The following is a 14,690-nucleotide window of genomic DNA, read 5'->3' as shown; positions in this document are numbered from 1 at the left end:
CCTGATCACCTGTGCAGGTGGTTAGTGCAATCAGAGGAGGCCTGTTACTACCAGCTGTAAATGGCCATACATGAAAAATGATGCTCAGTTCATGAGCAGTAAAGGCCTGAGCTTTCAATGAGACATGTGTCAATGCATCAATCCAACTGCATTCAGTCAGTCAGTCGGTTTCAGTTTCAATAAATGGAGAATGTTAGAGGAATGACACTGGTTAGTATGGATGATTGTCGTTTTTGGAAGACATTTAAATTATTGAATTATTTTGTTTTTCACAATTTTGGCCACCACTTGGGATTACATGCTTACATACTTTCATATCATACATGGTTAATGTGTCACAAAGGTAATAGGGTCTAATTTTTCGAGTCATGGGAGTCAAGTAAATTAAAATACAGAATTATGAAATCTTAAGCTTATGCCTGCTGCTTGATATATATATATATATATATACAAATACTATATATATATATATATATATATATATATATATATATATATCTATATAGCGCCCTAGATTTCAGGAATACAGCATTAGTAAACATGGGACTCAAAACAGAAATGTTAATGTCATGTAATACATATAAATGAGTTTTAAGACAACATCTTGATTATTTGAAATGGGAAATTCATGCAGGAGAAGTTAATAGGAGTTATTAGGAGTATAAAGTCATGCAAAAGCATGTCAACAATAAAATAAAAATATTGGACAACACTGCAAAAACAAGTCCAATTAAGGCAACACACAGAATGCGGGTGGAAATCAAAGGGTGGTCCCCATAGACTTTGATACAAGATGGTCATGGTACTTGTATTCCTACGGGACTGAAGCCCATCCCGGGCAGCAGGTGGGCAAATTCAAAATAAGCAGCTATCTTGTTCAGGAAGTGAAAGAGGGAGATACTGTGAAGACATGGCGGGCAGAGGCATTGCAAACACAAAAGGAGGAAGGACATCAGACTCTATATCAAACACACAAAGCTATCTACCTTGCAAGTCAGCTTTCATCAATGCAACTTTTGTCGGCAAAATAATAGGAAAGGAAAAGGCAAAGTACACCAGCTGTTAGTAAAGGGTGAAGGTGTCAGAGATGGAGCAACAGAAACACAGACTTGTTGAAGCAGGAGAGACAGAGTGAGGAATGAAGCCTACGTCTCCTCACAGAAAGAGCCAGACGGCGCCAAGTGAACTGCACAGAGCAAACCTGATTAATCTCGTCTGTAATGGGAACGAAGCTCAACATTATTAGCAATATGAGGAAAAACTACAATTGGAGTACATAAGACATTATTATGGAAAAGGGTGTGCTTGAGTTAGTTGAGAAGTAACATGAGAAGTTGCAAAATCAATAGGAAAACATAGGATGAATTGTGAGATCAAACTAAGTGAGCGAAGTTGAAAAATAAATCTAATATTGTCTCTGGAGGTGGCGCACACATTAGACTGGGCAAATGATATTCATGCAACGGAGGCTTCATACATAATTCAAATGGATTGCTTCTGGCAAGCTCTCAGATCCAACAAGCATGCATAGAGAAAAACAGAATGGGGCTAAAATGGGAAATACCACTGGCATTAAAATATGGCAAAGAGAATAATCAGATTATGGCAAAGTGAAACAGAAATGATTGCCTTTGGAGGAATGTCAGAGCCTGATGCATTCTAACAGAATACTAACACAGTTTATGGATGTTAAATGATTTGTCAAAGAGTGGCCATGTTGCCGTGCTTCACAGTGTGTGTGTGTGTGTGTGTGTGAGTGTCTGTCCTTGTCGGACAAGAAATGGAATGAAAGGCAGGAGCAGCATCAAGGTGCTGCATGGTGCCGAAACGGGGCTGAAACCACGGTAATTATGAGGTTTCTTTTATGAGCTCCCTCTTTTAGATATTCAGCCCAATACAATTCAAACCTTCAGTTTGAGCATGTTGAGAACTCCTGAGACCGAAGAAAGTTAGAAAGCAGCAAACAGCAGACAACACAACAATTGGCGTTTAGTGCGACTCCTCACCTTCACATCCTCTCTCTATCTGCCCGACACAGTCCACAGCATCGGACATCAAGTCTGGGAGCCGGCCGTTCAGGTCCACAGACGCCAAACAACCTTGAAATCCCTCCTTGGCGTGCACCAATTTGGGCAGCTCTTTGAACATCTCCTTAGGCACCCCGCCGATATAAAGGTTACCTGTGCAGAAATATGGCAATACTGACCCCTTGTGGACAGAAAACAGAATACCGAGCTTAAGCTTGTGCGTCTTTAAGTAACGAACACAACATTTGAAACATCACTGGTATTTACATTATATTGAATGGGGAAAAAACGGTGAAGTTTGTTCAAATTAAGTCATTAGTGTTGTATTGAGAAAACATTTTCCTAATTGTGTACAACGTCATTAAATTGCACGATAATACTGTATATAATAATAAGTTTCTAAGAACAATAATTGCAAAGATTAATCTTGTTAATTGATAACTCTTTCAAATCCATATAACACATTGTAAAATTGTCTGCTTAGCACACACTGTCCTTCCAATGAACTCCCTTGTGCACGCGCACACTGATAGTGTTGGCTACTGAACAGATGTGGGTTTATTGCTCAAGGGTACCTCAGTGGTGGTAATGAGTGAGAGCCAAGCATAGCTTGATGCCTCCATGCCCGCAGGGTTCATCCTGCTGGTGGAACCTTTCAGTCATGGAGCTGCTCCTCTCACCTCCAGGCCACTGCTGCCCCAATTTACCGGAATACGTAATGTATAAATTCCTTATTCCCACGCACCCTTTAGGTCCAGGTTCTTGGCTCCTGTGGTCGTCTGCGTGGTGATCTTGGTATCAATCTTGACAGTGTGGAGGTTGTTGGTGTCCCTGGAGATGATCACGTTGTGCCAGTGGTTGTCATTCAGGGGCTTGTTTGAGTTGCCTTTGATCAGGTGGGCTCCATTTCCCAGGTCAGACACGTAGTGCAGGTAACTGGAACCAGATATTTAACAACATGAGTTCATGTGACCACGGACATGTCCTGTTTATTTATAGAGATTTGCTGAACAGAATAAATCAGAGTTGAGCAAGAAAAAGAAGTTGAGTAAACCTCTGGAAACTGGAGCAAGAGCAGCTGTCTGAGAGGGAACTGAATAATTGGCAGGTTGCAGCATTAGCAAAAAGGTTGTGGGCTGTGCCGAACAAATTGGTCTTAAATACTTAGGTTTAGGGGCAATTTCTGATAGCATGCTCATTTTAATTAAAATGTATTACTTTAATGTTTGGCACATTGATTAATACCTTAACTTCAGGCATTACTTAAAAGAAGGTCATACTATAGCTGCACTACAGAGAGAATAAATGTGCCCTTGTGTGGTTGATTCCCTTTTATGTTGGGTATTTATTGTGCCTTCATGAAGATCTAAAAAAAGAGTAATAGCCCACAGGCAGTTCTGTAAATATTCTGGTATCCGGGTGATAAGAAAATAATTTGAATTATTATGGTAGAAGCATTGAGGCTGTCAGGAATTATATTCAGTTTGGAAACTGTTATGTTGAATGAACAGCTGCATTATAAAACCATAATCCATTAACATGGAGATTATCACTTCAATAAAAATATTTCTACTATAAAACTAATTAAACATAGTTTAAATGGTTACCCGTCTCCACACCTTGTGGCAGGTAACCCTGCCCTAAAAATAAAGTAATGTGTGCAAAGACAAGCGCTGTGTAGTTACTAAAGTAAGAGCAGCTCCCTCTTATGACCCAAAACCAGTGAGCCAACCATGCAAATTCAAACCTAATTACAAAAATTCCCCTAAACACATACATGACATGTCGAAACAACAAAATATTGTTGTTTGACAAGCTCTCTAACGGCTCGGTAAATGACCACAGCGATGACTCTAGCACCATGCTGTCAAATGAAGTCAGAAAGTAACAAAATGGTACGGCTTTCCACTCGGGAGGTGCCAAAAAGCCCAGGTGAGCTAAATAGAAGATGTGAACATGTCAGTGAAAAGGCCCGAGTCATGGCCGCCACGTACCCTTTAACCAGCTCCACCACGATGAAGTCATTCCCGTCGCCGCTGTTGAACAGGATGAGGCCGTCGGAGGAGGTGGTTTTGAACTGAAAGAAAAGGTGCATGGAGTAGTACGCCTGCAGAGTGGTGAGGGTCACATAGCTGGAGCGTGACTTGAAGGTGACGGGGTCAGCGATGATGTTCTTGAAGCCGATCATGGCATTGAGTTCACAGTAATCGATGTCACCGTTTTTACAGAGGTCTATGTAGGCCATGCCGTTGAAAGAGAGGCTCTGGATGTGGCCGATGAAGTTGGACGGCACCATGGACATGAAGCGCTTCTCCGTCACAATGCCCGTTTCAATGTTATGAAACTCCAGTTGGGTGTGGTCACCCGCCATTTGACCTTTGATTGGCAGAAGGAGGGAGAGAGGTTGTCATTGAGGGTATGCGGTAATGAAAAGAGCAATGGTTTGCAGTTAAAATGTAATCTAAAAATCATCCAAATAAAGCCAGTTAAAACATTAGGTGGAATAAATTGGTCAAACTGACAAATATTTAATGTAAGCTTTGTTGCAGTTATTTGAACGAATTCTCCCACCAAATCACTTTAAAAAATGTTTTCACTTTTACACTTGTATTTTCCGTGAATCATTCATGAGAACTTGCTATTTTCTTGAGGGGGTACATTGAGCCCTACAGTGTTCTGAATGTTCTGTGCAGACGAGTACAAAACAGAACATCTCTAAAAATATATTTTTCCCCACAGTACAGCTACAGACTTTTGTACTAAGTAAATTAACTTAAATGGGTACATTTCCCGCACAGCCAAAAATTCTGCACATTGTGGCTTTTTAAAGCCATATTTAGCCTTCAGTAAAAGGATATGTTTTAACATTTCAAACAGCATCGAGCAGGTCTAAAATGAATAAGAGGATATCAATACTGCACTCAGGAAATGATGAGCTAAACATCTAAACCTGTAACAGCCCAATATAGCACCGATTAACTGTCTTACTTACAATCTGGGAGGCCGATAAATCCTATGGGTAATTTAAGTTCATAGGAGAAAAACAGTATTCGGTGTAGGGAGCAGGATGAAAAGTACCTTCCACAGACTGCAGATCATCTACGGTCAGTTTCAAACTCTTGCCCCTCCTGAAGACACGTACTGTGTGCCACTCATTATCGTTCAGATTCTGACCCGCAAAAATAGTCTCGGGACCTTTGCCTGCAGGACAGTCCAAACAACGGTTAACAACACGCACAAGGTACAAAAAGCACATATATTGTACACAGGCTGAGGGATAGAGAGGGGCATATCGAAAGAAAGACAAAGTGTATGAGTTCGGTAGTTGGACAGAGGCAGAAGACATTAAGGTAAACACGTGTAAGAACTAGTGCTGTCAAACGATTAAAATATCGAATCACGATTAATCATAGTTAACTCAAATTTGTATCTATTCTAAATGTCCCTTCATTCATTTTCCATAATTTTCCATAATTTTTTATTTATTTTAATGCTCTTATCAACGTGGTGGTTTGGCTTGCTTTATTTTACTGAAAAACAACATTGCCAAACAGAGCACTGCTGACAGCACTAGTAAAAACACATGGTTCTGACTTGCACTTCAAATCCCGATCGCCCCGTCAGCTGGGGTATAGAATTGCTGAATTCTCCCTGAATACCGTTTTTCTCAAGTCAAGAGGAGGGAGGCAGTAATCAGGAGGTCACGTCATTATTACCGACAATATTGACACTGACTGTGTTGCTCTCAACGTATAACGTTTACAGAAATGGCCACATTAGACCTTTTTATTGTAGCTGGTGTTTGAATTCTTCTGATATCTCTCCACTCCTATAATGCCACTTGGTGGCAGCATATAACAACCAAAAGGCCATGCACAAAACTACTGGGTGTCGCTCTCCATCTTGTTTACTTCCAACAGTGCTTCCGACCCAGTGTTTGATTCCTCTCATGTCCACCATATAACACAAAATAGTAGTATGGAAATAAATATGTTGGAACAGCGCCCTTGTTGGTGAAAAGAACCCATCAATAGACATAATAGACAAGTCATTGTCCCTCAAAATCCAGTATTTCAAAAGAAAAGGAAATACAGAATGTGATTTTTGCATTAAGTGTGTCACTGCTAGTGAGCAGCATGGGAGATAATGTTATGAAGTATAATAATAATTACATTTTGAATCCCAGAGACATATTGGAGCAACTCCACCAAACAAACACAATTTAGATTCCAACATGGCTCTGAAATGGAAAACACATTGTCTTTTTCATGCAGCTTCTCTCTTGGAGCATCCTTAGATTGCAGCATTGCCCCTGATGTTCCCCTGCTGTGCACACATAACCAAGCAGGCCAATGAGAACTAGCCTCTGTGACATCACTAAAATCCCCAGGCTCCTCATACATTGTCCACTGTAGAGAGTATTTCAAATGGGTCCCATCTTCATTCCCCTGCACCCATTGTGGCTATTTATTTCCTCCTTTTCCGCAATCTGCAAAGCCCCAATGCAATGTGTATGCAAATCTGAGGGTGCAAAAGTACTGGGACACACAGTAAATCTCAGAGGCACAGTTCCGCTTTGTAAGCACTAAACACCGGGGCGGGATTGAAACCAGACGACTGAGGGAGGGATTAAGGAGCAGAGATATGAAATAATGGGATGGAGTTGGACTTGAAAGCATACTTGATCTTGGCCTTCCATCATCCTGTCCCTCTCTCCAAGGAGAAAAGAAAGGGGGAAAGGGGTCAATCGTATTACGGTGCACAACACTCACTACAGCAGGGCCCGGGCTTATGCCTGCAGTGCAGTCTGTGGCCCAAACCGCCAGGTGCTGGCCAGACATTAAAGTCCATCAGTCCACTGTCTGCTGCGTCCAACCCTCTCTAGTAACTCCCTCATGGTGATCTATCTGCGGTGATGGATCCCCAGTGATCTCTCTCTCTGCCTCATTGACTTCAGGCCCAAAGGGAGCAGCGGAGGACTGTGGCATGGGGCGGCATGCGAAGACGCGATTATCCAGTCAATCAGCTCTGGCTTGCTGGGCGACCGGCCAAATACTGGTGCTACCCGCGCCGCCACTGTGACTCACCCAGGTGGGCAGGGTTTGGACCAGCAGACCCCGAGTGGCAGGCCACTATTGCTTGATTGACATCAATGCAGAAATCAACGCAAAGGGAGCTTAAGCAGGCTACAGCGCTCGGCAACCTGCTTGTTCAATCAATGCCTTGCTAAATGTAAATCCATTGTTTAAGCAAGCAGAGGTTAACTACCGATGATAACAATCTATACTAATCTGCTGTTTATGGTCATTTGCGTCTTTTTGATCTTGGACTGCTCAATTCTGAACAGATTCAGAGGTCATTTTGAACACGATTTCATCCAACTGCCATTACTACTGAGGCTAGAATAATGTTAGCAATAACTGCACAAAGGTGTCATATAAACTTATCTTATGGCTTGACACAAAAGGCCCTGAGTATGCAGAAACTTTTGGGGGTGTCAATTTATTTTATTTAAGCAGCTAATGTCCATTACAAGGACCTCTGAGCATTTTTATCAAACTAATTCAATGCAACGTAAGAGAACATTCTGGTAATTATTCTTTCATTTAGAGCACTTCAGTTTTGTCTCCCATCACTGGATGTTTAAGTTAGTAAAAGAGAAGGACTATAGGATGATTTAAATTCAATTGGTCAATTCTATTTTTTATTTTCGCGGAATTCAGTGTTCATAATCAAAAGTCATTTTTGGATGCGCAGGTATCCATATGTGTCATCCTGGAAGAGTTCTCCCCTTGATGCACACAGGTTTAACATCCATGTAAAATAATCTATCGCAGTTCTTTCACACTACATACGTTTAAAACAAAGAGTCATGAATGGAAAAGATCAATGAGAGAAAACCTGCCCTGACATGTTGCCGAAGGTCATGGAGAGAATACTTACATTAAGTTGCCCTCATCATGGCTACACTGTGAATTGAGATTATCCTGCAATTGAAGGTTAAATATAATTATAAAAGTACAGAAATGTCAGATCAATTATTTAAAAAAGCCAAGCTGTCACAAGATATTTTGAGTTCATATTTTGAGCCTGTTGTCCCTCAGTGCCAGTTAGCGGTGTTTGAATCAAAGTGGCAAGGTTTTCTCCGGACAGCTACGAGCAGCCAAGGTCTCTAATTGACAGTGATGTGTTCTTTAAGTCAATGCTGAGCTTCTTCATCCACCGAGCCTGACAAGACACATTCATTAAAACAGAAAAAAGGACCAAGAAAAATGATAACCTACCAAATACAAGTAGAAATGCACTGACTTAACTTGGTTATTCTCAAAACTTCATATAAACAATTTCAATACTTCTGGGTCTATGGCAGTTGCCATTTCCTGTTGTTTCTCTCCCTATTTAATTGAAATATTAGCTTTCCCTTAAGCATTATATTAAATGTTGACGGATTGAAAACATTTTGACACATTCTGTCATTTAATTCAATGAGAAAGTGCGTCCAAACATTTGATTGGTACTGTATTATCAGAGATAATGAAGAAATTAGTATGGAAATTAAGTTAATCAGTTAAATATTTGGAACAATTTAGTATTACATCCCCCCCCGAGTCTATGTATGCACACGTTATGCTGCCTTCACATCCTCACAAACCAAGAACGGCCTTTTAAAGCATCAGCGGGGGGGAATTAGAGCTTAGAGTTTTGAATTTGCATACACAAACAAGGGATGCAGTCCATTGCATTAACAATGCTATTTTGCATTTAGAAAGGTGTTAAGACCGGCTGGCTCACAAAAGCCCGTCTAGAGGTCATATCATGAGATTCTGTGCAAAGGCATTAGTTGTGCAAGTCTCTGCTTCTCACCAGGCAACGACCTTCAAATTCTGTAACACATGCGCAAAGATAAGCTATCCAACACCATCAGAGAGAGCGTCATCACATAGAACATGTGATGTCGGCACTCTATCATAAAGCCTAAGCTGCCGTATTTATTCCGGTATTTAATGATATTGAGTGTGTCCGTTGCTCCAGAGTCATTAACCAGGAAGACAACTCACGTATTATGACTCCAGAGAAGTAATTATTAATTCATCACTGTTCCTGAATAATACATTTCATGGATATTTGCCTCCCAAAATATAGCAATGTAACCTCTTTGTTGAAACAAACAGAAAGACATCCACCATGAATTCCCACAGAGAGATATATTCTCCATCCCTCCCTCATGCTTTTCTTTCTGCTCTGTGAGGCAGGTTAATGAGAATAATAAAATCACAGTCTGTATTTCCTTTCTGCCTCCAATAGCTTCATCAAATTACAGCATGAAATACTGAAGTAGAAAAAAAGAACTGAATTGCAAGGGGGGACCGAGGAAATCCTGCTTGTATAAAATACATGCAATTCCAAAGTAAAAATTTAATATCAACCGCTATATTTGGGCTTGTCATTAATTCGAGCCTCCCCCCCATGTCCTCCCCCCTGCTCATCATTCTCCTGGACACCCGACGCACACAACGCCACCAGGCCTCTCTGGAGCCCCCGAAGCTCTTGCACTATAGGGTGAAATTGTAAGGTCTATGCCAATGCAAGGTGCAAGTCAGACATATAACTTCCATCGGCATAGCTATAGAACATTTTAGTGCCAGGATGGTATAATGGCTGCAGAGAAGAAATTATAAACATAACAACACTTCTAGAGAATCAGAACAGAACAGTAGTAATCAGAACAGTAAGAGTCAGAGAAGAAGACGAAGAAGAAGAAGAAAGGTGAACAGTAACTTACTGGAGGAACAGTTAATCCTGATACAATCTAGATGGGGAAGAATAGATGAGAGATAAATTCATCTTTCAACGTTACAGCTGCAGACATCATTAAAGCATACAGTCCACCCCTCTGGGGACACACACACAGACACTGTCCGTCCTCCGATGCTCTCACCAATGGCCCCGAGCTGCAGGGAGCTAGTAGACGCACTGCAGTGTAGTTGTAGCAATGTAGAACAGAACATTGTGAGGGATGAAGTTGAGTCGTACAATATTTTAGTATCGCTTTGTTTTACAATGAGTCCAAACAAAAGGATTTGCAAACAGGGGAGTTACTCTTAATAGGATCTGATTTTGTATACAGTTTGAGAGCATCAGATTTTGGTCAGGGTCAGACAGGGCCAGGAGGAAGCTGTTTTGTTCTTTTGCTACTTTTTTTTTCGGGCAACAATTTAACAGCCTTACATTAATCCGACTGCTGTATGTTATTCATCGGTTTACAGATTGACCGCTTACATAAAACTCAAATATGGTATAATATATGGTGTATTGTTGCAGAATCGATTTTACTACTAACAATATATAAAGTGCGTAAAATAAGCTCCACCTCTGTGAGGATTTAAATGCTGCTCACACGTAAATGCATCACTGATAATAATCACACTATCAAGCTATTACTATTGAGCCATTCAGCCTGATGATTTAAATTAAATTAGCTGATGATTCTTCGATGTATATGAAGAAAGAAATCTTTGACTTGTGAGTATTTTCTGTATTGTAGTAATTTCTACTCTGAATTGAGCAAAAGTAGCAATACAACAAGTAGGTAGAATTTAGCCCATTACAGCCAGAGAAATTAGCTATAATGATCCATAATACATTTGTCTACTTGGTGTAAACTAAATTTTCAGCGGACAGCAATGTCCTTTTGACTGCCACTATTTCTTATTTCTTCTTCTTTTACCGGTGTGTTTGTTGAGGTTCTGCTCGTGTTGTGCTCTGAGGAAGGTGACCCAGATCAAACTCCCTCCCCTCCATCCCATTTGGCCCTGCCTGTCATGTGTTGTCAACCACAGCAGAAAAGTGGTCGCAAACAGCCAGAGACCAACACTAGCCTACCCTGACAGGGAATGCTCTGCTGTTCTGAAGGAGGAAAAGAGAAGTCCCAATTCAAGGGCTGATGGCCGGGGACAAACTCAAACAATCCAAAATGTGTCAAAGATAATTCAAAAGTAAACAAAACACAGTGACCTGGTGTTTTTTTTATTTTTTATCAGAGGGCATCTTTTTGAAGTCACATGATTGGACTTGTCGGTGCGTGGCGCTGTTGTCTTCTGTGGTGGGACACATGCTTTTTGTGGTTGACAGAAGACTCAGGCGGCCTACTTTGTATGCACCACTAAACGGCTCCGCTTAGGGAGCCCATTTCTGTTTAGCCAGTGGAAAGGAGAAATAGATGGCTATCATTTGCAAAGCATTGCTCTGTTTGAGAGATATCCAACTTTTCACAGGCATCATTGGATTCCTTCCTGAGCAAATAAGCCCACACGGTGTTTCATTGTGTCCTCAATTTGCTTTTTGCTGTCGGTGTGAGCGTCTCTTTTCCTGTGCTCTTTAAGACGGAGCTTCTCATTCATGTGCTGTTGGGTGCACATTAGGAGAACAAATGATTGCAGGATATTGATTAGCCACATGTCACAACTAAGGGACGCATCGCATTGGCTAATCGCTACATTAGAGGAGTTGTGATCTAATAAACATTGTCGTATTCTGAAAAATGATGAGCTCCCTCAAATGAAAACACCAGCAAGGAATACAACAATGAGTGCACTTTAAGGGCGATACCCTTTTGAGCAATACACTTGTATTGATCTTGATGTGAAGAAGCAGGCGGTGAGCATTCCCTGCTGGGCAACGGCAGCCCGTGTGCTCAACTGGCCGTGAGCGGTGAGCCGCAGACTCTTGCCATTGAAAGTCTTTACACCCTCTCCCTCTATTCTAAATGCGTACGTGGTGCGTGCATGTAAGAGAGCGAGTGTGTTTTACGACACGTGACTCTGGGTGACGCAGTCCCGAGCCGCGTCCGAGGCGTTACCTAAATTGACAGTCAAGCGGACGCGGCCGCTCTCGAGCTCCAGGCGCAGGGTGTCTGTCGAGTCCCTGGATGTTGTGGCTATTAGGATGCCATAGGCTCGCTGGGAGCGGAAGCGCAGGGACACGTCCTCGGCTTCCGTGTGCATCACCACTGGGAGCTGGACCTTCATAAACTTACTGCCGTCGTAGCTGAGGATAGTCGCCTCTGCAGAGGGAACAAGATGAGTGATTACAAGGTGATGCTTTTCTTTAGACCTATACTTTACAGCTCTGTGATTTTTTGCTTCACTGAAAGAGGACATCCAAATTCATTCTGACCTGAATCCTCAACAACGAGAGTACTGTTATTACAAAATTCAATACAACAATCAATGGGTCAAATCAAAACCCACTGAGGACTAAACAAAATCCCTCTGTGGCCAATTTAGGTGTTGGCCTCCATCAGTGAAAACAGCATGGAGGCAGACAGTGGAAGTAGAGGGGAAAAAGTAGCAACCAACCCAAACAAATATATATTTTTAAACTGCAATGGAGCAGTGACAAACTACGAACAGGTCAAATTGGTATCGACTGAGGTAAACAAAAACACAAACTGCAAAAGGACCTTAAATATTGATGTTCTGCTCAAGGTGGCTGCATTTATTGAAAGCATTAGGCAGCCGCCTAGAGAAATGATGGGAAGATTGTTTAACGCTCGCAGGGGGGTGTAACAGCATCTTCGCTATTGTAACTAAACCGTAACCCAATAGCAAAGCCATTACTGCGGCTGCAGTGCAGAGACAGATAGAAGCCGGGTTGGAGGGACGGAGGATGGAGAGTGGTGGGCACAATAGATTTCCAATGTACACACACCACCTCATCACCACTTCCTCTTCACATAGAGCCAATGTCACATCCATCCCCCTGGGATGACTCCGTCACATTCCTCACCCAAATTCAATTTCTCCACCCCCTCCTGGGGTATGCTACGGATGACGGGCGTGTGACAAACGAGTTCTCGCTGCTAAACTGTCTACTTCCTGCCAGGCAGCTAAAGCAAAGAGGTGCATTCAGACACTGTGAGCAGATGCCAGCAGAGGCGGAGCAGGCTCCTCATGCTTTGTCGCTGTAAGCTAGCACGCCGACCCAACGAGGGCATTGTCTAGTAGCAGCATGCTAAAAAATGAGTAAGTGATGCGTTGTAAAGTGTTGCAAATGCCTCTGATCAGTAACAATTCTGTAAATAAATGGGCAATCAAAAAGAGATCAAAATGCACTGACATATTAATGAAAATGTATTAATGTGTTCTTTATTAAAAGTGTACATAACTGTGTCAACACACACATAATAAAAAGGCATGTCTGGTCAGTGGACTGCCTTTAAGAGGACAAAAAATTCCAGTAAAAATAGAGATTAGAAGAAAAGTAATAATGTGTAACACATTACCCCATTGTAACATATTATTTCACAACTGGGTAAATTCTTCTCTTCATCCAAGATGTCACCCCGTGTATTACATTTCAGACAAGAGAATTTCAGTCTAGACAGATATCAAAATACGGAGAACGACATGTGAGGTAATCATTCCTTAATGCAAAGTGAGCTCCAGTCGGAAAATCCAATCCAGGAAGCCAGGCACTTCCATTTCTAATATTGAAATAAATTGAGGCGGGGGAGAGGGGGGGTTGTAACTGAACAGAGCATCGGTTTCCTGAATTGTAAAAGCACAATACCAACACTTCTCTCTGATTCTCACGAGAAACCAAAGAGTGATTGGGATGTGGGGGGCAGTAAACAAATTAGGGTGTTGTACTAAGAAGTGGAACTAAAAGCAGAAAGACACGCAGTGGTTCCTCCACAACGGGTAGAGCTGTTGGCTGCGTGTCACAAGATTGTGATGTCCCGAAAGTATCAGGGTGCCAGGCCCAACCAATTTCAAAACTTGCCAGAAAACACCTCCCAAAGGCTTTTTGGAAATTGTTTTCATGGCTCTGATATATCATAAATAATTCAAAGCCGCTCATGTCTTCTTTGCGGCGGACTCCTTTGAGCATCTTGGTATAGAGAATCCAGGTAATGGCCTCGCTGGTATTAAATGTGTGAAAACAACCTGCGAGGTTGAGTGGATTTTCAAAAAAGCGGAAACTATTCTCTGTACAGAAACAAACAGCGTCGTCCTAAGCCAATATCACATCTGCTGCCATGTGACCGCAGGGCAACTTTATTAAGGCTGAAAAATGAGAACAAAGATGGAAAATGAATCCGTGCGCTCTGTTCAAAGTGGTGGAATCTGCAACACCAAACTTAGGAATACGCTCGACACCCCAATTGGTAAATATTCAGCATGTGCAAATTGGGTAGTTTAGCCCTTTGAGACAATTAAAGGTGAATTACAACTAGGTTTAATTATTTACAAGGTAATCTTTGGTCTTTGCTGTGAGTCTCTCAAGATGGCCCTTTAAAGGAAGCTGTGGAAATTCTGCATCAAAAGCTATTGTGTACCCATAAACTATAGTTTTTTGACGAAGACGGTGAAACTCATTAAATGTTTACGTCAGGTTTGTGGACTAAAAAAAAAAATGCGATTGTCTACTTGACTCCAAGCCAAACCTCTAGTGCACAACACATGCTTATATTCTCAGAAAATCAGGACCCTGCCTTCTAACATTCACATTTTCCATGCTTTCCACTAATTTTCTGCACATCTGTGTACATCGCTTGAGGCATAACAACCAGTTTTTCTAATTTGTGACTATATATAAGTGTGGTGAATGGTGAATAACACCCAGTGTGCTGTCAAAGGTCATGGCTAGAATGTGTTTCAA

General features: G+C 41.7%; 1 protein-coding gene across 14 annotated transcripts in view; it reads right to left on the bottom strand.

The window, feature by feature from the left end:
* LOC119214513 (neurexin-1a-like) overlaps positions 1–14,690 on the bottom strand; it is a 206,128-nt gene that overhangs the window by 102,510 nt on the left and 88,928 nt on the right. For 9 of the 14 annotated variants that reach the window (XM_062566562.1, XM_062566565.1, XM_062566563.1 and 6 more), the window contains 6 exons: positions 11,887–12,090; positions 9,811–9,837; positions 5,106–5,228; positions 4,022–4,403; positions 2,773–2,963; positions 2,007–2,180 (listed from right to left, as the gene is read on the bottom strand). In XM_062566562.1, coding sequence (XP_062422546.1) covers positions 2,007–2,180; positions 2,773–2,963; positions 4,022–4,403; positions 5,106–5,228; positions 9,811–9,837; positions 11,887–12,090 — 1,101 coding nt within the window. The remainder of the gene's footprint in view (positions 1–2,006; positions 2,181–2,772; positions 2,964–4,021; positions 4,404–5,105; positions 5,229–9,810; positions 9,838–11,886; positions 12,091–14,690) is intronic. The other 5 variants (XM_062566571.1, XM_062566578.1, XM_062566579.1 and 2 more) reach the window with 1 other exon arrangement.

The sequence above is a fragment of the Pungitius pungitius genome, chromosome 13 (genome assembly GCF_949316345.1).
Source record: "Pungitius pungitius chromosome 13, fPunPun2.1, whole genome shotgun sequence".
Lineage (NCBI taxonomy): Eukaryota > Metazoa > Chordata > Actinopteri > Perciformes > Gasterosteidae > Pungitius > Pungitius pungitius.
This window is presented reverse-complemented; position numbering and strand designations above follow the sequence as displayed.